At 44.5% G+C, this 25,601-nt stretch overlaps 1 protein-coding gene across 1 annotated transcript in view; it reads right to left on the minus strand.

The window, feature by feature from the left end:
- The window catches only part of f2 (coagulation factor II (thrombin)), a 43,644-nt gene that overhangs the window by 2,273 nt on the left and 15,770 nt on the right, over positions 1-25,601 (minus strand). The window contains exons 9-12 of the mRNA XM_061716223.1: positions 9,016-9,135; positions 3,576-3,705; positions 2,053-2,220; positions 1,048-1,221 (exon numbers count right to left, since the gene is read on the minus strand). Coding sequence (XP_061572207.1) covers positions 1,048-1,221; positions 2,053-2,220; positions 3,576-3,705; positions 9,016-9,135 — 592 coding nt within the window. The remainder of the gene's footprint in view (positions 1-1,047; positions 1,222-2,052; positions 2,221-3,575; positions 3,706-9,015; positions 9,136-25,601) is intronic.

Raw genomic sequence — 25,601 nt, forward strand, 5'->3', positions numbered from 1 at the left:
CAGATGATTCCCAGATCTGCGTTGAACCCTCATGATTAGGATCCTTTTTTTATTTTGTAATCTACATTTTAGTCTCATTCTATTCGCCGACGATGTTGCATTATATCTTTTAATTATAGTTATCGTCACATGACTAGCATTTTCGTTGCGTCTCGTTTACCTCAGGTGATGAAAGTTCAATGACGATATTTAGACAAGATTTTCGTTGATGACGATATTTTGCCCGAATTTTCGTTGACGACAATATTTAGTCAGAATTTTCGTTGACAATATTTAATCAGAATTTTTCGTTGACGACAATATTTAGTCCAAATTTCCGTTGACAACGATATTTAGTCAGAATTTTCGTTGATGACGATATTTAGTACAAATTTTCTTTGACAATATTTAGTCCGAATTTTCGTTGACGACGATATTTAGTCAAAATTTTTGTTGAGAACGATATTTAGTCAGAATTTTCGTTGACGACGATATTTAGTCCGAATTTTTGTTGAGAACGATATTTAGTCAGAATTTTCGTTGACGACGATATTTAGTACGAATTTTCTTTGACAATATTTAGTCCGAATTTTCGTTGACGATGATATTTAGTCCGAATTTTCGTTGATGACGATATTTAGTGAGAATTTTCGTTGACGATATTTGAAAGATGCAGATGATTCCCAGATCTACGTTGAACTTTCATGATTAGGATCCTTTTTGTTGTTTTTTATTTTGTAATCTACATTTTAGCCTGGTTTTCATTCGTCAACGATACTGCATTATATATATATATATAATATATTTAATTATTGTTATCGTCACATGACCAGCATTTTCGTTGCATCTTGTCTCGTTTTCCTTAGGTGATGAAGGTTCGTTGACGACCATCTTTAGTCTTTACCCCCCAGTACTCGCTACATCCCTGACGGGAGTGTGTCGGTTATCATGTGACTTACGCCCGGGCCTCCTTCTTAATTGAATCTATGTTTTACGGTTGTTGGTGATCATGTGACTTAATAACGACTGAATATATGTTTTACGGTTATCGGTGATCACGTGACTTACGCCCGGGCCACCTTCTTGCTGGGCAGGCAGATGGGATGGATCTCGTCGGTGAAGACGACCGGCCGTCTCAGGTGCAGCAGCGCGATGTCTCGGTTCAGGTTCTCCCTCCAGTTGTATTTGGGGTGGACGATGATGTCGTCGATCGCCACGATCTTCTCCGTCCCTCGCTCGAACCTGCGGTGATGACGAGGGAAACTCTGTCAGTGCAGGGTCTAGGCTAGGCTAGGCTAGGCTCAGCTAGGTTAGCCACAATCTTCTCCGTCCCTCGCTCGAACCTGGTTATGGTGACGAGGGAAAATCTGTTAGCGCTAGGCTAGGCTTGGCTAGGCTAGGCTAGGCTAGCCACCCGTCCCTCGCTTGAACCTGGTTATGGTGACGAGGGAAAATCTGTTAGCGCTAGGCTAGGCTAGACTCGGCTAGGCTAGCCTTGAAATACGGAATTGTTACGTAATTGGGAATTAAAAGTTCCGTATTGAACCAATACGGACATTTATTTATGCTCTTATTTATTGATGTCATAATTTACAGGTGAGGGTCGGAAAATTTGAATATATTACAAAAATTAATTCGTAGTAAATTCAACTAAAGTTGAAAGGCAAGGCAAGTTTATTTATATAGCACAATTCAACACAAGGTAATTTAAAGTGTTTTACATCGACATTAAAAGCGGCAAGACACAATTAGACAGTAAATAACAAATAAAATGAAATCAAATTATGAGAAAAGAAGGTAAAATAATAAAAAGCACAAGTTGCTGATTTAAGAGTATGCTTAAATAACAAATAAATGAAATAAAATTATAAGAAAAAAAGTATATAACAAATATATTATTTCCCACTGTCCCATTGTTTTTACATAATTCACCACGTTATTACATTTTCTAGGGAATAAAAAAGTTGCAAGTGCATTTTGTAATAATCTTCTCAAAATGTAATAACTTATTACAAAATGCGGAAATGTATTCCAAAAGGCACCGTTGTTAGAAAACGCGTCTCAACGTGTTACCTGGCTCGGTTGTGCTTCCCCAGCCGGACCAGGATGTCGTTGGACGTGAAGTTCTTGTTCCAGGGCGGGTACAGGATACAATGAGCCGCCGTCAGGATCCACTGGTCGCTAATCAGGCTAGCGCCGCATAGCAGCTCCTGGGGGCTGCGCTTGTACAGCATCACCTGCCTGGACACACGACATGCTAGGAACATGCTAGGTGGTGACACACGGACACGCTAACGCTAGCTGGAGGTGGAACAGTCTGGACACACGGACACGCTAGCGCTAGCTGGAGGTGGAACAGCCTGGACACACGGACACGCTAACGCTAGCTGGAGGTGGAACAGTCTGGACACATGGACACGCTAACGCTAGCTGGAGGTGGAACAGTCTGGACACATGGACACGCTAACGCTAACTGGTGAAGGTACAACATTCCGGACGGAACTACGGAAGAGTATCGGGGCCACGCAGCAGAAAAAATATTGGATATTTTTTTATTTTGCACTTTCGAGAAAACAGTCGAAATGTTGAGATTAATGTTGAAATACAATTTCAAGAATAAAGTGGAAATTTCGTGAATAAAGTCGAAATTTTGACTTTTTTCTCAACATTTCAAATTTTTTCTCAAAATTGTATTTCAACATTAATCTCGACATTTCGACTTTTTTTTTCTCAAAGTACATAATGAAAAAGAAATCTTCCTCCTCTAAAATATTGTTTTTATTTTCTCCTGCCTGGCCCTGATACAGAAACATCCTCCTCCGTTGCTACATCCGGTTTATTTGGTTGGAACAAACAGCCGTCTCTCTCATTCACATCAATGGAAAAAGCCTAGTTTTTATTTGCTTTGTATCAACATTTAAATCACTGGATTATTTAATATAAAACTTTATATTAATAAAAAGAACACTCTCATTCACATCAATGGAAAAAGTAGTTTTTACTTAACTTGAATCAACATTTAAATCACTGGATTATTTTATAAAACTTTATATTAGTAAAAGGAACATTTGCAGCGAATTTTATCCCCAAACTGGCAGAAATCTGATCCGTACTTCCTAAACAAAGTCAGTTCGGCAGCAGCTACAACCGCAGGAGCTTTTATTTACACTGCAAAAACTCAAAATCTTACCAGGAATATTTGTCTTATTTCTAGTTAAAATGTGTCATTTTTAGTAAAAAAATTCTCATTACACTTAAAACAAGTCATTACCAGAAAAATAACTTGTTTGACAATTTTCACCTGTTTCAAGTAAATTTTCACTTGAAATAAGTAGAAAAATCTGCCAGTGGGACAAGATTTATCTTCTCATTACAAGCAAAAAAATCTTGTTCCACTGGCAGATTTTTCTACTTATTTCAAGTGAAAATCTACTTGAAACAGGTGAAAATTGTTGTTTTTTCCAGTAAGTGTAATGAGATTTTTTGACTAAAAATGAGACATTTTAACTAGAAATAAGACAAATATTCCTGGTAAGATTTGGAGTTTTTGCAGTGTAGTTACCACGGTTACCGTGGTAACTTAAGGCGGTAGTTACCATGGCGCCGAGGCCACCTCGGCGTCGTCGCCTCCAACGACGCGTTTCTGTGCCGTGTACGACGCCAGCAGCTCGTTCTCCTTCTCGTCCTTCTTTCCCGCCTTTTCAAAAAGTGGACGCAGCCCGCAGTCTGAAACACAAGCAGCCGGAAAAACAGTCAGTCTGAAACACAAGCAGCCGGAAAAACAGTCAGGAAGACGGACAATGTCGCGGTAAAACACTTAACTAGCTGGTTGAGAAGCTAGCGGGTTATCGGTGTGATTAATGTAACCCAGCGGTCGGCAACACAACATGTTGAAAGAGCCGTATTGGACCAAAAACACAAAAAACAAACTAGTTAATAAGCCCGCTAACCCGCACTCACAACCAGCCTGTAAACTAGCTAATTAGCCCGCTAACCCAAAGTAACAACCAGCCTGTAAACGAGCTAATTAGCCTGCTAACCCGCACTCACAACTAGCCTGTAAATTAGTTAATTAGCCCGCTAACTTGCACTCACAACTAGCCTGTAAACTAGTTAACGAGCTGGTTAACTAGGTTATATATTAGCTAGTTAGCTAATAAATAACTTTAATTAGCTAGTTAGCTAATAGGTAACTAGCTAGTTAACTGTTATCTAACTGGACCACCTCCTGATGAGCCGGTTCGTTGCCTGACATCGATTCTGCGGTGGATCAACGAGGCGACTCATCGATTCTGGATCAACGAGGCGACTCATCGATTCTGGATCAACGAGGCGACTCATCGATTCTGGATCAATGAGGCGACTCATCGATTCTGGATCAACGAGGCGACTCATCGATTCTGGATCAACGAGGCGACTCATCGATTCTGGATCAACGATCGACTCATCGATTCTGGATCAACGATCGACTCATCGATTCTGGATCAACGAGGCGACTCATCGATTCTGGATCAACGATCGACTCATCGATTCTGGATCAACGATCGACTCATCGATTCTGGATCAACGATCGACTCATCGATTCTGGATCAACGATCGACTCATCGATTCTGGATCAACGATCGACTCATCGATTCTTGATCAATGAGGCGACTCATCGATTCTGGATCAACGATCGACTCATCGATTCTGGATCAACGATCGACTCATCGATTCTGGATCAACGATCGACTCATCGATTCTGGATCAATGAGGCGACTCATCGATTCTGGATCAACGATCGACTCATCGATTCTGGATCAATGAGGCGACTCATCGATTCTGGATCAACGATTGACTCATCGATTCTGGATCAACGATCGACTCATCGATTCTGGATCAACGATCGACTCATCGATTCTGGATCAACGAGGCGACTCATCGATTCTGGATCAACGATCGACTCATCGATTCTGGATCAATGAGACGACTCATCGATTCTGGATCAATGAGGCGACTCATCGATTCTGGATCAACGATCGACTCATCGATTCTGGATCAACGATCGACTCATCGATTCTGGATCAACGAGGCGACTCATCGATTCTGGATCAACGATCGACTCATCGATTCTGGATCAACGATCGACTCATCGATTCTGGATCAATGAGGCGACTCATCGATTCTGGATCAACGATCGACTCATCGATTCTGGATCAATGAGGCGACTCATCGATTCTGGATCAACGATTGACTCATCGATTCTGGATCAACGATCGACTCATCGATTCTGGATCAACGATCGACTCATCGATTCTGGATCAACGAGGCGACTCATCGATTCTGGATCAATGAGGTGACTCATCGATTCTGGATCAATGAGGTGACTCATCGATTCTAGATCAACGAGGCGACTCATCGATTCTGGATCAACGATCGACTCATCGATTCTGGATCAATGAGACGACTCATCGATTCTGGATCAATGAGGCGACTCATCGATTCTGGATCAACGATCGACTCATCGATTCTTGATCAATGAGGCGACTCATCGATTCTGGATCAACGATCGACTCATCGATTCTGGATCAACGATCGACTCATCGATTCTGGATCAACGATCGACTCATCGATTCTGGATCAACGATCGACTCATCGATTCTGGATCAATGAGGCGACTCATCGATTCTGGATCAACGATCGACTCATCGATTCTGGATCAATGAGGCGACTCATCGATTCTGGATCAATGAGGCGACTCATCGATTCTGGATCAACGATTGACTCATCGATTCTGGATCAACGATCGACTCATCGATTCTGGATCAATGAGGCGACTCATCGATTCTGGATCAATGAGGCGACTCATCGATTCTGGATCAATGAGGCGACTCATCGATTCTGGATCAACGATTGACTCATCGATTCTGGATCAACGATCGACTCATCGATTCTGGATCAACGATCGACTCATCGATTCTGGATCAACGATCGACTCATCGATTCTGGATCAATGAGACGACTCATCGATTCTGGATCAATGAGGCGACTCATCGATTCTGGATCAACGATCGACTCATCGATTCTGGATCAACGATCGACTCATCGATTCTGGATCAATGAGGCGACTCATCGATTCTGGATCAACGATCGACTCATCGATTCTGGATCAATGAGGCGACTCATCGATTCTGGATCAACGATCGACTCATCGATTCTGGATCAACGATCGACTCATCGATTCTGGATCAATGAGGCGACTCATCGATTCTGGATCAACGATCGACTCATCGATTCTGGATCAACGATCGACTCATCGATTCTGGATCAATGAGGCGACTCATCGATTCTGGATCAACGATCGACTCATCGATTCTGGATCAATGAGACGACTCATCGATTCTGGATCAATGAGGCGACTCATCGATTCTGGATCAACGATCGACTCATCGATTCTTGATCAATGAGGCGACTCATCGATTCTGGATCAACGATCGACTCATCGATTCTGGATCAACGATCGACTCATCGATTCTGGATCAACGATCGACTCATCGATTCTGGATCAACGATCGACTCATCGATTCTGGATCAACGATCGACTCATCGATTCTGGATCAATGAGGCGACTCATCGATTCTGGATCAACGATCGACTCATCGATTCTGGATCAATGAGGCGACTCATCGATTCTGGATCAACGATTGACTCATCGATTCTGGATCAACGATCGACTCATCGATTCTGGATCAACGATCGACTCATCGATTCTGGATCAATGAGGCGACTCATCGATTCTGGATCAATGAGGCGACTCATCGATTCTGGATCAACGATTGACTCATCGATTCTGGATCAATGAGGCGACTCATCGATTCTGGATCAATGAGGCGACTCATCGATTCTGGATCAACGATCGACTCATCGATTCTGGATCAACGAGGCGACTCATCGATTCTGGATCAACGATCGACTCATCGATTCTGGATCAACGATCGACTCATCGATTCTGGATCAACGAGGCGACTCATCGATTCTGGATCAATGAGGCGACTCATCGATTCTGGATCAACGATCGACTCATCGATTCTGGATCAATGAGGCGACTCATCGATTCTGGATCAACGATCGACTCATCGATTCTGGATCAACGATCGACTCATCGATTCTGGATCAATGAGGCGACTCATTGATTCTGGATCAATGAGGCGACTCATCGATTCTGGATCAACGATCGACTCATCGATTCTGGATCAACGATCGACTCATCGATTCTGGATCAACGAGGCGACTCATTGATTCTGGATCAATGAGGCGACTCATCGATTCTGGATCAATGAGGCGACTCATCGATTCTGGATCAACGAGGCGACTCATCGATTCTGGATCAATGAGGCGACTCATCGATTCTGGATCAATGAGGCGACTCATCGATTCTGGATCAATGAGGCGACTCATCGATTCTGGATCAACGATCGACTCATCGATTCTGGATCAACGAGGCGACTCATCGATTCTGGATCAATGAGGCGACTCATCGATTCTGGATCAACGATCGACTCATCGATTCTGGATCAACGATCGACTCATCGATTCTGGATCAACGATCGACTCATCGATTCTGGATCAACGATCGACTCATCGATTCTGGATCAACGATCGACTCATCGATTCTGGATCAACGATCGACTCATCGATTCTGGATCAACGATCGACTCATCGATTCTGGATCAATGAGGCGACTCATCGATTCTGGATCAACGAGGCGACTCATCGATTCTGGATCAACGAGGCGACTCATCGATTCTGGATCAACGATCGACTCATCGATTCTGGATCAACGAGGCGACTCATCGATTCTGGATCAACGAGGCGACTCATCGATTCTGGATCAACGATCGACTCATCGATTCTGGATCAATGAGGCGACTCATCGATTCTGGATCAACGATCGACTCATCGATTCTGGATCAATGAGGCGACTCATCGATTCTGGATCAACGATCGACTCATCGATTCTGGATCAACGATCGACTCATCGATTCTGGATCAACGATCGACTCATCGATTCTGGATCAACGAGGCGACTCATCGATTCTGGATCAACGATCGACTCATCGATTCTGGATCAATGAGGCGACTCATCGATTCTGGATCAACGATCGACTCATCGATTCTGGATCAATGAGGCGACTCATCGATTCTGGATCAACGATCGACTCATCGATTCTGGATCAACGAGGCGACTCATCGATTCTGGATCAACGATCGACTCATCGATTCTGGATCAATGAGGCGACTCATCGATTCTGGATCAATGAGGCGACTCATCGATTCTGGATCAACGATCGACTCATCGATTCTGGATCAACGAGGCGACTCATCGATTCTGGATCAATGAGGCGACTCATCGATTCTGGATCAATGAGGCGACTCATCGATTCTGGATCAACGAGGCGACTCATCGATTCTGGATCAATGAGGCGACTCATCGATTCTGGATCAACGAGGCGACTCATCGATTCTGGATCAACGATCGACTCATCGATTCTGGATCAACGATCGACTCATCGATTCTGGATCAACGAGGCGACTCATCGATTCTGGATCAACGAGGCGACTCATCGATTCTGGATCAACGATCGACTCATCGATTCTGGATCAACGAGGCGACTCATCGATTCTGGATCAATGAGGTGACTCATCGATTCTGGATCAATGAGGCGACTCATCGATTCTGGATCAACGATCGACTCATCGATTCTGGATCAACGATCGACTCATCGATTCTGGATCAACGAGGCGACTCATCGATTCTGGATCAACGAGGCGACTCATCGATTCTGGATCAACGATCGACTCATCGATTCTGGATCAACGAGGCGACTCATCGATTCTGGATCAACGAGGCGACTCATCGATTCTGGATCAACGAGGCGACTCATCGATTCTGGATCAATGATGCGACTCATTGATTCTGGATCAACGATCGACTCATCGATTCTGGATCAACGAGGCGACTCATCGATTCTGCGTTGGATCGATGATCAAACTCACCGTCTTCTCCGTCTCCGAAGGTGCGAGGATTGAAGAAGCGTTTCTTGGCTGGAGTTAAGACGGAACGTTCCATTCCCTTGACCTCCGTCTGCTCCTCGTATCCTCCGGCCAGAGAATCGTCTGAGACACAAACAGGTAGCGGGTTTGACAGGTGAGACAAGTGAGACAGGGGAGAGGCAGCTAGCCGGGTGAGGCTCCGTTTCCACTAGCATCACGTAGCTAACGGTCTGTTATGTACACCAGGTTAGAGGTGAGTGCCATGTTGTAACTTCTTTTTTTAAAGGTATTGTGACATCATTTTTAACATGCTTTTAACACTATTAAAAGTCTTGGCCAACATCCCTCAAATGTGTCTAAAAGAGTGTAACAAGAAAAACTTCACTCCAGTACTCCATTCCTGGCTTTTTATTACAGTGTTTTTTTGCACCGTGAAAAACGCTTCCTTTTCTCCCTTTCCTGTCAATCATTGCTCCGCTCCTCCTCCAAACCTCCTCCTCCTCCAGCCATACGCTCACAGCGGCGTCGGAGAGTTAAGCCGGGTGCGACAGGCGAAGCATGCACGGAAAAGCAGCACGGCGAACCACAGCAAACAATCATAAAAATAAAGGCATGCAAGCAGCACTGTCCCCTTATCTTAAGTCCAGTCAGTGGCCGCGGGTCTTTTTAGCAGTTTTCCTCCGGTGATTAGAACAAAAGAGGCTCTAAACAGCTCCGTGTTAAGCCTGATTTATGGTTCCGCGTTAAAGCGACGCAGAGCCTACGCCGTAGGGTTCAGCGTATGGTGCGCGTCGCCGCGTAACCCTACGCCGTAGGTTCTGCGTCGGTGTAACGCGGAACCATAAATCAGCCTTTATGGTGCGCTGGAGAGGAGAGGAGACAGGGAGCTGGGTGGAGGGGGCGGTGATTTAGCGGGTCGTTACGTAACGATCCGCCACCAAACCACATGCGCCGTTTTTGCACAGTTATGCGGAAAATCCCAGAAAGCACACAATACACTGAATGTTAAAAGTTTGTTGTTTTTTGGGTGTAATTGATGTCAAGACACCCAACAAAACACAAAAAATCAAGAAAAATGTGTTTTTCATGTCACAATACCTTTAAGTAAAGTAGGAAGTTTTGTTTTGGCTAGGTAGGTTAGATTTTTGACTAAACTTAGATAGCATTGTTTGATTGTACTCTTTACTCGGCACCAGTGTTGTTCAAGTTACTTTGAAAAAGTAATTAGTTACTGATTACTGAACCAAAAAGGTAATCCCGTTACTTTACTGATTACTTATTTTCAAAAGTAATTAGTTACATTACTAGTTACTTTACTTAGTTACTTTTCAAAAACATGATGCACAACCTGAATACAGAAGAATCTCAACATCTCCTGTGATGCAACATCTTCCTTGTACCTTACTGGAACAATATAAAACAATAGAACTTTCAGTTTCATTCTATTCTTTATGCATATTCCACCATATAAAATTAAATGACGATAAGTAAATGAAACGGTCTATTTTTAAACTTGTTCTTATTATTTTCAGTCTTAAATTTATGCACATTGCGTCGGGCAAAATACAGCTCTCTCTGACTTGAACTACAATATAACCTGCGACAAGCTTCTTCAATTCAGCTGCACTAAGTCCCGTTGGTCTTACATCTAGTTCCAGCTGTTCAGCAGCAGAGGGGGAGTCTGATGAGGCAGCCGGCGCTGCAGCCCCAGTGGGGGACGAGGAATCTGAGCTTTCCTCCCACACAGACTTTACAAGCGGACCAGAATGTTTTTATCACTTTTGACCGAGTCAAACTCAAAATAATGTCTGTAATTCCAGGCGTTAAACGCCGCATGCTCCAGCTCTCTCTCGCACTCCATGTCGTCTCTGGTTTACCACTGAAGGCTGATTTATGGTTCCGCGCCCCGACGCAGAGACTACGGCGTAGAGTACGCGGCGACGCACACCGTACGGCGCGCCTCGCCGCGTACCCTACGGCTACCCTACGGCTACCCTACGGCTACCCTACGGTGTACCCTACGGCTACCCTACGGCTACCCTACGGCGTACCCTACGGCTACCCTACGGCGTACCCTACGGCTACCCTACGGCGTACCCTACGGCTACCCTACGGCGTACCCTACGGCTACCCTACGGCTACCCTACGGCTACCCTACGGCGTACCCTACGGCTACCCTACGGCTACCCTACGGCGTACCCTACGGCTAATTACTGTTTTTGCAATTGTAATCCCTTACTTTACTTGTTAGTTGAAAAAAGTAATCGGATTACAGTAACGCGTTACTTCTAACACGTTACTGCCCATCACTTTTCTCGAAATTTCAACTTTTTTCTCAACATTTTGACCTTTCTAAACATTTTGACTTTTCACAAAATTTTGACTTTTCTCAACATTTCGACTTTTTTCTCAACATTTCAACGTTTTTCTCAACATTTCGACTTTTTTCACGAAATTTCGACTTTTTTTCTCAACATTTCGACTTTTTTCTCAACATTTCGACTTTTTTCTCAACATTTCAACTTTTTTCCCAAGATTTTGACTTTTTTAAACATTTCAACTTTTTTCTCAACATTTCGACTTTTTTCTCAACATTTTGACTTTTCTCAACATTTTGACTTTTTTCTCAACATTTTGACTTCTCAATATTTTGACTATTTTCTCAACATTTTGACTTTTCTCGAAATTTCGACTTTTTTCGACATTTTGACTTTTTTCTCGAAATTTTGACTTTTCTCGAAATTTTGACTTTTTTCTCGAAATTTTGACTTTTTTCTCGACATTTCAACTTTTTTCTCGAAATTTCGACTTTTTTCTCAACATTTTGACTTTTTTCTCAACATTTTGACTTTTCTAAACATTTTGACTTTTCACAAAATTTTGACTTTTCTAAACATTTCGACTTTTTTCTCGACATTTCAACTTTTTTCTCAACATTTCGACTTTTTTCGACATTTCGACTTTTTTCACGAAATTTTGACTTTTTTTCTCAACATTTCACCTTTTTTCTTGAAATTTTGACTTTTTTCTCGACATTTCGACCTTTTTCTGGAAGTGCATCATCAACATAACGTACATAACGTACCCTACGGCTACCCTACGGCGTACCCTACGGCGTACCCTACGGCGTACCCTACGGCGTACCCTACGGCTACCATACGGCGTACCCTACGGCGTACCCTACGGCTACCCTACGGCTACCCTACGGCGTACCCTACGGCTACCCTACGGCTACCCTACGGCTACCCTACGGCGTACCCTACGGCGTACCCTACGGCTACCATACGGCTACCCTACGGCGTACCCTACGGCTACCCTACGGCTACCCTACGGCGTACCCTACGGCTACCCTACGGCGTACCCTACGGCGTACCCTACGGCTACCCTACGGCGTACGCTACGGCGTACCCTACGGCTACCCTACGGCTACCCTACGGCGTACCCTACGGCTACCCTACGGCTACCATACGGCGTACCCTACGGCGTACCCTACGGCTACCCTACGGCTACCATACGGCGTACCCTACGGCGTACCCTACGGCTACCCTACGGCTACCCTACGGCGTACCCTACGGCGTACCCTACGGCGTACCCTACGGCTACCCTACGGCGTACCCTACGGCGTACCCTACGGCTACCCTACGGCTACCCTACGGCTACCCTACGGCGTACCCTACGGTGTACCCTACGGCTACCCTACGGCTACCCTACGGTGTACCCTACGGCTACCCTACGGCTACCCTACGGCGTACCCTACGGCTACCCTACGGCTACCCTACGGCTACCCTACGGCGTACCCTACGGCTACCCTACGGCGTACCCTACGGCTACCCTACGGCGTACCCTACGGCTACCCTACGGCGTACCCTACGGCTACCCTACGGCGTACCCTACGGCTACCCTACGGCTACCCTACGGCGTACCCTACGGCTACCCTACGGCTACCCTACGGCGTACCCTACGGCTAATTACTGTTTTTGCAATTGTAATCCCTTACTTTACTTGTTAGTTGAAAAAAGTAATCGGATTACAGTAACGCGTTACTTCTAACACGTTACTGCCCATCACTTTTCTCGAAATTTCAACTTTTTTCTCAACATTTTGACCTTTCTAAACATTTTGACTTTTCACAAAATTTTGACTTTTCTCAACATTTCGACTTTTTTCTCAACATTTCAACGTTTTTCTCAACATTTCGACTTTTTTCACGAAATTTCGACTTTTTTTCTCAACATTTCGACTTTTTTCTCAACATTTCGACTTTTTTCTCAACATTTCAACTTTTTTCCCAAGATTTTGACTTTTTTAAACATTTCAACTTTTTTCTCAACATTTCGACTTTTTTCTCAACATTTTGACTTTTCTCAACATTTTGACTTTTTTCTCAACATTTTGACTTCTCAATATTTTGACTATTTTCTCAACATTTTGACTTTTCTCGAAATTTCGACTTTTTTCGACATTTTGACTTTTTTCTCGAAATTTTGACTTTTCTCGAAATTTTGACTTTTTTCTCGAAATTTTGACTTTTTTCTCGACATTTCAACTTTTTTCTCGAAATTTTGACTTTTCTCGAAATTTCGACTTTTTTCTCAACATTTTGACTTTTTTCTCAACATTTTGACTTTTCTAAACATTTTGACTTTTCACAAAATTTTGACTTTTCTCAACATTTTGACTTTTTTCTCAACATTTTGACTTCTCAATATTTTGACTATTTTCTCAACATTTTGACTTTTCTCGAAATTTCGACTTTTTTCGACATTTTGACTTTTTTCTCGAAATTTTGACTTTTCTCGAAATTTTGACTTTTTTCTCGAAATTTTGACTTTTTTCTCGACATTTCAACTTTTTTCTCGAAATTTTGACTTTTCTCGACATTTCGACTTTTTTCACGAAATTTTGACTTTTTTTCTCAACATTTCACCTTTTTTCTTGAAATTTTGACTTTTTTCTCGACATTTCGACCTTTTTCTGGAAGTGCATCATCAACATAACGTACATAACGTACCCTACGGCGTACCCTACGGCTACCCTACGGCTACCCTACGGCGTACCCTACGGCGTACCCTACGGCGTACCCTACGGCGTACCCTACGGCTACCATACGGCGTACCCTACGGCGTACCCTACGGCTACCCTACGGCTACCCTACGGCTACCCTACGGCGTACCCTACGGCTACCCTACGGCGTACCCTACGGCTACCCTACGGCTACCCTACGGCGTACCCTACGGCTAATTACTGTTTTTGCAATTGTAATCCCTTACTTTACTTGTTAGTTGAAAAAAGTAATCGGATTACAGTAACGCGTTACTTCTAACACGTTACTGCCCATCACTTTTCTCGAAATTTCAACTTTTTTCTCAACATTTTGACCTTTCTAAACATTTTGACTTTTCACAAAATTTTGACTTTTCTCAACATTTCGACTTTTTTCTCAACATTTCAACGTTTTTCTCAACATTTCGACTTTTTTCACGAAATTTCGACTTTTTTTCTCAACATTTCGACTTTTTTCTCAACATTTCGACTTTTTTCTCAACATTTCAACTTTTTTCCCAAGATTTTGACTTTTTTAAACATTTCAACTTTTTTCTCAACATTTCGACTTTTTTCTCAACATTTTGACTTTTCTCAACATTTTGACTTTTTTCTCAACATTTTGACTTCTCAATATTTTGACTATTTTCTCAACATTTTGACTTTTCTCGAAATTTCGACTTTTTTCGACATTTTGACTTTTTTCTCGAAATTTTGACTTTTCTCGAAATTTTGACTTTTTTCTCGAAATTTTGACTTTTTTCTCGACATTTCAACTTTTTTCTCGAAATTTCGACTTTTTTCTCAACATTTTGACTTTTTTCTCAACATTTTGACTTTTCTAAACATTTTGACTTTTCACAAAATTTTGACTTTTCTAAACATTTCGACTTTTTTCTCGACATTTCAACTTTTTTCTCAACATTTCGACTTTTTTCGACATTTCGACTTTTTTCACGAAATTTTGACTTTTTTTCTCAACATTTCACCTTTTTTCTTGAAATTTTGACTTTTTTCTCGACATTTCGACCTTTTTCTGGAAGTGCATCATCAACATAATGGCGTACCCTACGGCTACCCTACGGCTACCCTACGGCTACCCTACGGCGTACCCTACGGCGTACCCTACGGCTACCATACGGCTACCCTACGGCGTACCCTACGGCTACCCTACGGCGTACCCTACGGCTACCCTACGGCTACCCTACGGCGTACCCTACGGCGTACCCTACGGCGTACCCTACGGCGTACCCTACGGCGTACCCTACGGCTACCCTACGGCTACCCTACGGCTACCCTACGGCGTACCCTACGGCTACCCTACGGCGTACCCTACGGCGTACCCTACGGCGTACCCTACGGCTACCCTACGGCGTACGCTACGGCGTACCCTACGGCTACCCTACGGCTACCCTACGGCGTACCCTACGGCTACCCTACGGCTACCCTACGGCGTACCCTACGGCGTACCCTACGGCTACCCTACGGCGTACCCTACGGCGTACCCTACGGCGTACCCTACGGCGTACCCTACGGCGTACCCTACGGCTACCCTACGGCTACCCTACGGCGTACCCTACGGCTACCCTACGGCTACCCTACGGCGTACCCTACGGCGTAGCCTACGGCTACCCTACGGCTACCACACGGCGTACCCTACGGCGTACCCTACGGCTACCCTACGGCTTTTTTCTCAACATTTCAACTTTTTTCCTAACATTTTGACTTTTTTAAACATTTCAACTTTTTTCTCAACATTTTGACTTTTTTCTCAACATTTTGACTTTTCTCAACATTTTGACTTTTTTCTCAACATTTTGACTTTTCTCAACATTTCGACTTTTTTCTCAACATTTCAACTTTTTTCCCAAGATTTTGACTTTTTTCTCGACATTTCAACTTTTTTCTCGAAATTTCGACTTTTTTCTCAACATTTTGACTTTTTTCTCAACATTTTGACTTTTCTAAACATTTTGACTTTTCACAAAATTTTGACTTTTCTAAACATTTCGACTTTTTTCTCGACATTTCAACTTTTTTCTCAACATTTCGACTTTTTTCGACATTTCGACTTTTTTCACGAAATTTTGACTTTTTTTCTCAACATTTCACCTTTTTTCTTGAAATTTTGACTTTTTTCTCGACATTTCGACCTTTTTCTGGAAGTGCATCATCAACATAACGTACATAACGTACCCTACGGCGTACCCTACGGCTACCCTACGGCGTACCCTACGGCTACCCTACGGCGTACCCTACGGCGTACCCTACGACGTACCCTACGGCTACCCTACGGCTACCCTACGGCTACCCTACGGCGTACCCTACGGCGTACCCTACGGCGTACCCTACGGCGTACCCTACGGCGTACCCTACGGCGTACCCTACGGCTACCCTACGGCGTACCCTACGGCTACCCTACGGCTACCCTACGGCTACCCTACGGCGTACCCTACGGCGTACCCTACGGCGTACCCTACGGCTACCCTACGGCGTACCCTACGGCTACCCTACGGCGTACCCTACGGCTACCCTACGGCTACCCTACGGCTACCCTACGGCGTACCCTACGGCGTACCCTACGGCTACCCTACGGCGTACCCTACGGCTACCCTACGGCGTACCCTACGGCGTACCCTACGGCTACCCTACGGCGTACCCTACGGCGTACCCTACGGCTACCCTACGGCTACCTACCCTACGGTGTACCCTACGGCGTACCCTACGGCTACCCTACGGCTACCATACGGCGTACCCTACGGTGTACCCTACGGCTACCCTATGGCTACCCTACGGCGTACCCTACGGCTACCCTACGGCGTAGCCTACGGCTACCCTACGGCTACCACACGGCGTACCCTACGGCGTACCCTACGGCTACCCTACGGCTACCATATGGTGTACCCTACGGCTACCCTACGGCTTTTTTCTCAACATTTCAACTTTTTTCCTAACATTTTGACTTTTTTAAACATTTCAACTTTTTTCTCAACATTTTGACTTTTTTCTCAACATTTTGACTTTTCTCAACATTTTGACTTTTTTCTCAACATTTTGACTTTTCTCAATATTTTGACTTTTTTCTCAACATTTTGACTTTTCTCGAAATTTCGACTTTTTTTTCCGACATTTTGACTTTTTTCTCGAAATTTTGACTTTTTTCTCGAAATTTTGACTTTTTTCTCGACATTTTGACTTTTTTCTCAACATTTTGACTTTTCTAAACATTTTGACTTTTCTAAACATTTCGACTTTTCACAAAATTTTGACTTTTCTAAACATTTCAACTTTTTTCTCGACATTTCAACTTTTTTCTCAACATTTCGACTTTTTTCGACATTTCGACTTTTTTCACGAAATTTTGACTTTTTTTCACAACATTTCACCTTTTTTCTTGAAATTTTGACTTTTTTCTCGACATTTCGACCTTTTTCTGGAAGTGCATCATCAACATAACGTACATAACGTACCCTACGGCTACCCTACGGCTACCCTACGGCGTACCCTACAACGTACCCTACGGCTACCCTACGGCGTACCCTACGACGTACCTTACGGCGTACCCTACGCCGTACCCTACGCCGTACCCTACGGCGTACCCTACGCCGTACCCTACGCCGTACCCTACGGTGTACCCTACGGTGTACCCTACGGCGTACCCTACGGCTACCCTACGGCGTACCCTACGGCGTACCCTACGGCGTACCCTACGGCTACCCTACGGCGTACCCTACGGCGTACCCTACGGCTACCCTACGGCTACCCTACGGCGTACCCTACGGCGTACCCTACGGCTACCCTACGGCGTACCCTACGGCGTACCCTACGGCTACCCTACGGCGTAGCCTACGGCTACCCTACGGCTACCACACGGCGTACCCTACGGCGTACCCTACGGCTACCCTACGGCTTTTTTCTCAACATTTTGACTTTTTTCCCAAGATTTTGACTTTTTTAAACATTTCAACTTTTTTCTCAACATTTTGACTTTTCTCAACATTTTGACTTTTTTCTCAACATTTTGACTTCTCAATATTTTGACTATTTTCTCAACATTTTGACTTTTCTCGAAATTTCGACTTTTTTCGACATTTTGACTTTTTTCTCGAAATTTTGACTTTTCTCGAAATTTTGACTTTTTTCTCGAAATTTTGACTTTTTTCTCGACATTTCAACTTTTTTCTCGAAATTTCGACTTTTTTCTCAACATTTTGACTTTTTTCTCAACATTTTGACTTTTCTAAACATTTTGACTTTTCACAAAATTTTGACTTTTCTAAACATTTCGACTTTTTTCTCGACATTTCAACTTTTTTCTCAACATTTCGACTTTTTTCGACATTTCGACTTTTTTCACGAAATTTTGACTTTTTTTCTCAACATTTCACCTTTTTTCTTGAAATTTTGACTTTTTTCTCGACATTTCGACCTTTTTCTGGAAGTGCATCATCAACATAATGGCGTACCCTACGGCTACCCTACGGCTACCCTACGGCGTACCCTACGGCTACCCTACGGCGTACCCTACGGCGTACCCTACGGCTACCATACGGCTACCCTACGGCGTACCCTACGGCTACCCTACGGCTACCCTACGGCGTACCCTACGGCGTACCCTACGGCGTACCCTACGGCGTACCCTACGGCGTACCCTACGGCTACCCTACGGCGTACCCTACGGCGTACCCTACGGCTACCCTACGGCTACCCTACGGCGTACCCTACGGCTACCCTACGGCGTACCCTACGGCTACCCTACGGCTACCATACGGCGTACCCTACGGCGTACCCTACGGCGTACCCTACGGCTACCCTACGGCTACCCTACGGCGTACCCTACGGCTACCCTACGGCGTACCCTACGGCTACCCTACGGCTTTTTTCTCAACATTTCAACTTTTTTCCTAACATTTTGACTTTTTTAAACATTTCAACTTTTTTCTCAACATTTTGACTTTTCTCAACATTTTGACTTTTTTCTCAACATTTTGACTTTTCTCAATATTTTGACTTTTTTCTCAACATTTTGACTTTTCTCGAAATTTCGACTTTTTTTTCCGACATTTTGACTTTTTTCTCGAAATTTTGACTTTTTTCTCGAAATTTTGACTTTTTTCTCGACATTTTGACTTTTTTCTCAACATTTTGACTTTTCTAAACATTTTGACTTTTCTAAACATTTCGACTTTTCACAAAATTTTGACTTTTCTAAACATTTCAACTTTTTTCTCGACATTTCAACTTTTTTCTCAACATTTCACCTTTTTTCTTGAAATTTTGACTTTTTTCTCGACATTTCGACCTTTTTCTGGAAGTGCATCATCAACATAACGTACATAACGTACCCTACGGCGTACCCTACGGCTACCATACGGCGTACCCTACGGCGTACCCTACGGCTACCCTACGGCGTACCCTACGGCGTACCCTACGGCGTACCCTACGGCTACCCTACGGCGTACCCTACGGCTACCCTACGGCGTACCCTACGGCGTACCCTACGGCGTACCCTACGGCGTACCCTACGGCTACCCTACGGCGTACCCTACGACGTACCCTACGGCGTACCCTACGGCTACCCTACGGCGTACCCTACGGCTACCCTACGGCGTACCCTACGGCGTACCCTACGGCGTACCCTACGGCTACCCTACGGCGTACCCTACGGCTACCCTACGGCGTACCCTACGGCTACCCTACGGCTACCCTACGGCGTACCCTACGGCGTACCCTACGGCTACCCTACGGCGTACCCTACGGCGTACCCTACGGCTACCCTACGGCTACCATATGGTGTACCCTACGGCGTACCCTACGGCTACCCTACGGCGTACCCTACGGCTACCCTACGGCTACCATATGGTGTACCCTACGGCGTACCCTACGGCTACCCTACGGCGTACCCTACGGCTACCCTACGGCGTACCCTACGGCTACCCTACGGCTACCTACCCTACGGTGTACCCTACGGCTACCCTACGGCGTACCCTACGGCTACCCTACGGCTACCCTACGGCTACCATACGGCGTACCCTACGGTGTACCCTACGGCTACCCTATGGCTACCCTACGGCGTACCCTACGGCTACCCTACGGCGTAGCCTACGGCTACCCTACGGCTACCACACGGCGTACCCTACGGCGTACCCTACGGCTACCATATGGTGTACCCTACGGCTACCCTACGGCTTTTTTCTCAACATTTCAACTTTTTTCCTAACATTTTGACTTTTTTAAACATTTCAACTTTTTTCTCAACATTTTGACTTTTTTCTCAACATTTTGACTTTTCTCAACATTTTGACTTTTTTCTCAACATTTTGACTTTTCTCAATATTTTGACTTTTTTCTCAACATTTTGACTTTTCTCGAAATTTCGACTTTTTTTTCCGACATTTTGACTTTTTTCTCGAAATTTTGACTTTTTTCTCGAAATTGACTTTTTTCTCGACATTTTGACTTTTTTCTCAACATTTTGACTTTTCTAAACATTTTGACTTTTCTAAACATTTAGACTTTTCACAAAATTTTGACTTTTCTAAACATTTCAACTTTTTTCTCGACATTTCAACTTTTTTCTCAACATTTCGACTTTTTTCGACATTTCGACTTTTTTCACGAAATTTTGACTTTTTTTCACAACATTTCACCTTTTTTCTTGAAATTTTGACTTTTTTCTCGACATTTCGACCTTTTTCTGGAAGTGCATCATCAACATAACGTACATAACGTACCCTACGGCTACCCTACGGCGTACCCTACGACGTACCCTACGGCTACCCTACGGCGTACCCTACGACGTACCTTACGGCGTACCCTACGCCGTACCCTACGCCGTACCCTACGCCGTACCCTACGCCGTACCCTACGCCGTACCCTACGCCGTACCCTACGGTGTACCCTACGGTGTACCCTACGGCTACCCTACGGCTACCATATGGTGTACCCTACGGCGTACCCTACGGCGTACCCTACGGCGTACCCTACGGCGTACCCTACGGCTACCCTACGGCTACCCTACGGCTTTTTTCTCAACATTTCAACTTTTTTCTCAACATTTTGACTTTTTTCTCAACATTTTGACTTTTTTCTCAACATTTTGACTTTTCTCAATATTTTGACTTTTTTCTCAACATTTTGACTTTTCTCGAAATTTCGACTTTTTTTTCCGGCATTTTGACTTTTTTCTCGAAATTTTGACTTTTTTCTCGAAATTTTGACTTTTTTCTCGACATTTTGACTTTTTTCTCAACATTTTGACTTTTCTAAACATTTTGACTTTTCTAAACATTTCGACTTTTCACAAAATTTTGACTTTTCTAAACATTTCAACTTTTTTCTCGACATTTCAACTTTTTTCTCAACATTTCGACTTTTTTCGACATTTCGACTTTTTTCACGAAATTTTGACTTTTTTTCTCAACATTTCACCTTTTTTCTTGAAATTTTGACTTTTTTCTCGACATTTCGACCTTTTTCTGGAAGTGCATCATCAACATAACGTACATAACGTACCCTACGGCGTACCCTACGGCTACCCTACGGCGTACCCTACGGCGTACCCTACGGCTACCCTACGGCGTACCCTACGACGTACCCTACGGCTACCCTACGGCTACCCTACGGCTACCCTACGGCGTACCCTACGGCGTACCCTACGGCGTACCCTACGGCGTACCCTACGGCTACCCTACGGCGTACCCTACGGCTACCCTACGGCTACCCTACGGCGTACCCTACGGCGTACCCTACGGCGTACCCTACGGCTACCCTACGGCGTACCCTACGGCTACCCTACGGCGTACCCTACGGCTACCCTACGGCTACCCTACGGCGTACCCTACGGCGTACCCTACGGCTACCCTACGGCGTACCCTACGGCGTACCCTACGGCTACCCTACGGCGTACCCTACGGCGTACCCTACGGCTACCCTACGGCTACCTACCCTACGGTGTACCCTACGGCGTACCCTACGGCTACCCTACGGCTACCATACGGCGTACCCTACGGTGTACCCTACGGCGTACCCTACGGCTACCCTATGGCTACCCTACGGCGTACCCTACGGCTACCCTACGGCGTAGCCTACGGCTACCCTACGGCTACCACACGGCGTACCCTACGGCGTACCCTACGGCTACCCTACGGCTACCATATGGTGTACCCTACGGCTACCCTACGGCTTTTTTCTCAACATTTCAACTTTTTTCCTAACATTTTGACTTTTTTAAACATTTCAACTTTTTTCTCAACATTTTGACTTTTTTCTCAACATTTTGACTTTTCTCAACATTTTGACTTTTTTCTCAACATTTTGACTTTTCTCAATATTTTGACTTTTTTCTCAACATTTTGACTTTTCTCGAAATTTCGACTTTTTTTTCCGACATTTTGACTTTTTTCTCGAAATTTTGACTTTTTTCTCGAAATTTTGACTTTTTTCTCGACATTTTGACTTTTTTCTCAACATTTTGACTTTTCTAAACATTTTGACTTTTCTAAACATTTCGACTTTTCACAAAATTTTGACTTTTCTAAACATTTCAACTTTTTTCTCGACATTTCAACTTTTTTCTCAACATTTCGACTTTTTTCGACATTTCGACTTTTTTCACGAAATTTTGACTTTTTTTCACAACATTTCACCTTTTTTCTTGAAATTTTGACTTTTTTCTCGACATTTCGACCTTTTTCTGGAAGTGCATCATCAACATAACGTACATAACGTACCCTACGGCTACCCTACGGCTACCCTACGGCGTACCCTACGACGTACCCTACGGCTACCCTACGGCGTACCCTACGACGTACCTTACGGCGTACCCTACGCCGTACCCTACGCCGTACCCTACGGCGTACCCTACGCCGTACCCTACGCCGTACCCTACGGTGTACCCTACGGTGTACCCTACGGCGTACCCTACGGCTACCCTACGGCGTACCCTACGGCGTACCCTACGGCGTACCCTACGGCGTACCCTACGGCGTACCCTACGGCTACCCTACGGCGTACCCTACGGCGTACCCTACGGCGTACCCTACGGCGTACCCTACGGCTACCCTACGGCGTACCCTACGGCGTACCCTACGGCTACCCTACGGCGTACCCTACGGCTACCCTACGGCTTTTTTCTCAACATTTCAACTTTTTTCTCAACATTTTGACTTTTCGCAACATTTTGACTTTTTTCTCAACATTTTGACTTTTCTCAATATTTTGACTTTTTTCTCAACATTTTGACTTTTCTCGATATTTCGACTTTTTTTTCCGACATTTTGACTTTTTTCTCGAAATTTTGACTTTTCTCGAAATTTTGACTTTTTTCTCGGAATTTTGACTTTTTTCTCGAAATTTTGACTTTTTTCTCGACATTTTGACTTTTTTCTCAACATTTTGACTTTTCTCAACATTTTGACTTTTCTAAACATTTTGACTTTTCACAAAATTTTGACTTTTCTAAACATTTCGACTTTTTTCTCGACATTTCAACTTTTTTCTCAACATTTCGACTTTTTTCGACATTTCGACTTTTTTCACGAAATTTTGACTTTTTTTCTCAACATTTCACCTTTTTTCTTGAAATTTTGACTTTTTTCTCGACATTTCGACCTTTTTCTGGAAGTGCATCATCAACATAACGTACATAACGTACCCTACGGCGTACCCTACGGCTACCCTACGGCTACCCTACGGCGTACCCTACGGCGTACCCTACGGCGTACCCTACGGCGTACCCTACGGCTACCCTACGGCGTACCCTACGGCTACCCTACGGCGTACCCTACGACGTACCCTACAGCGTACCCTACGGCTACCCTACGGCGTACCCTACGACGTACCCTACAGCGTACCCTACGACGTACCCTACGACGTACCCTACGGCGTACCCTACGACGTACCCTACAGCGTACCCTACGACGTACCCTACGACGTACCCTACGGCGTACCCTACGGCTACCCTACGGCGTACCCTACGGCTACCCTACGGCGTACCCTACGGCGTACCCTACGGCTACCCTACGGCGTACCCTACGGCTACCCTACGGTGTACCCTACGGCGTACCCTACGGCTACCCTACGGCGTACCCTACGGCGTACCCTACGGCGTACCCTACGGCGTACCCTACGGCGTACCCTACGGCGTACCCTACGGCTACCCTACGGCGTACCCTACGGCGTACCCTACGGCTACCCTACGGCGTACCCTACGGCTACCCTACGGCGTACCCTACGGCTACCATACGGTGTACCCTACGACGTACCCTACGGCTACCATACGGCTACCCTACGGTGTACCCTACGGCGTACCCTACGGCTACCCTACGGTGTACCCTACGGCGTACCCTACGGCTACCCTACGGTGTACCCTACGGCGTACCCTACGGCTACCATACGGTGTACCCTACGGCTACCCTACGGCTACCCTACGGCGTACCCTACGGCTACCCTACGGCTACCCTACGGCTACCCTACGGCTTTTTTCTCAACATTTCAACTTTTTTCCCAACATTTTGACTTTTTTAAACATTTCGACTTTTTTCTCAACATTTTGACTTTTCTCAATATTTTGACTTTTTTCTCAACATTTTGACTTTTCTAAACATTTTGACTTTTCACAAAATTTTGACTTTTCTAAAAATTTCGACTTTTTTCTCGACATTCAACTTTTTTCTCAACATTTCGACTTTTTTTGACTTTTTTCACGAAATTTTGAATTTTTTTCTTAACATTTCACCTTTTTTCTTGAAATTTTGACTTTTTTCTCGACATTTCGACCTTTTTCTGGAAGTGCATCATCAACATAACGTACATAACGTACCCTACGGCTACCCTACGGCGTACCCTACGGCTACCCTACGGCTACCCTACGGCTACCCTACGGCGTACCCTACGGCGTACCCTACGGCTACCCTACGGCTACCCTACGGCTACCCTACGGGTACCCTACGACGTACCCTACGGCTACCCTACGACGTACCTTACGCCGTACCCTACGGTGTACCCTACGGCGTACCCTACGGCGTACCCTACGGCTACCCTACGGCGTACCCTACGGCTACCCTACGGCTACCATATGGTGTACCCTACGGCGTACCCTACGGCGTACCCTACGGCTACCCTACGGCTACCCTACGGCTACCCTACGGCTTTTTTCTCAACATTTCAACTTTTTTCTCAACATTTTGACTTTTCTCAACATTTTGACTTTTTTCTCAACATTTTGACTTTTCTCAATATTTTGACTTTTTTCTCAACATTTTGACTTTTCTCGATATTTCGACTTTTTTTTCCGACATTTTGACTTTTTTCTCGAAATTTTGACTTTTCTCGAAATTTTGACTTTTTTCTCGAAATTTTGACTTTTTTCTCGACATTTTGACTTTTTTCTCAACATTTTGACTTTTCTAAACATTTTGACTTTTCTAAACATTTTGACTTTTCACAAAATTTTGACTTTTCTAAACATTTCGACTTTTTTCTCGACATTTCAACTTTTTTCTCAACATTTCGACTTTTTTCGACTTTTTTCACGAAATTTTGAA

This window comes from Cololabis saira, chromosome 24 (assembly GCF_033807715.1).
Source record: "Cololabis saira isolate AMF1-May2022 chromosome 24, fColSai1.1, whole genome shotgun sequence".
Taxonomy (NCBI): domain Eukaryota; kingdom Metazoa; phylum Chordata; class Actinopteri; order Beloniformes; family Belonidae; genus Cololabis; species Cololabis saira.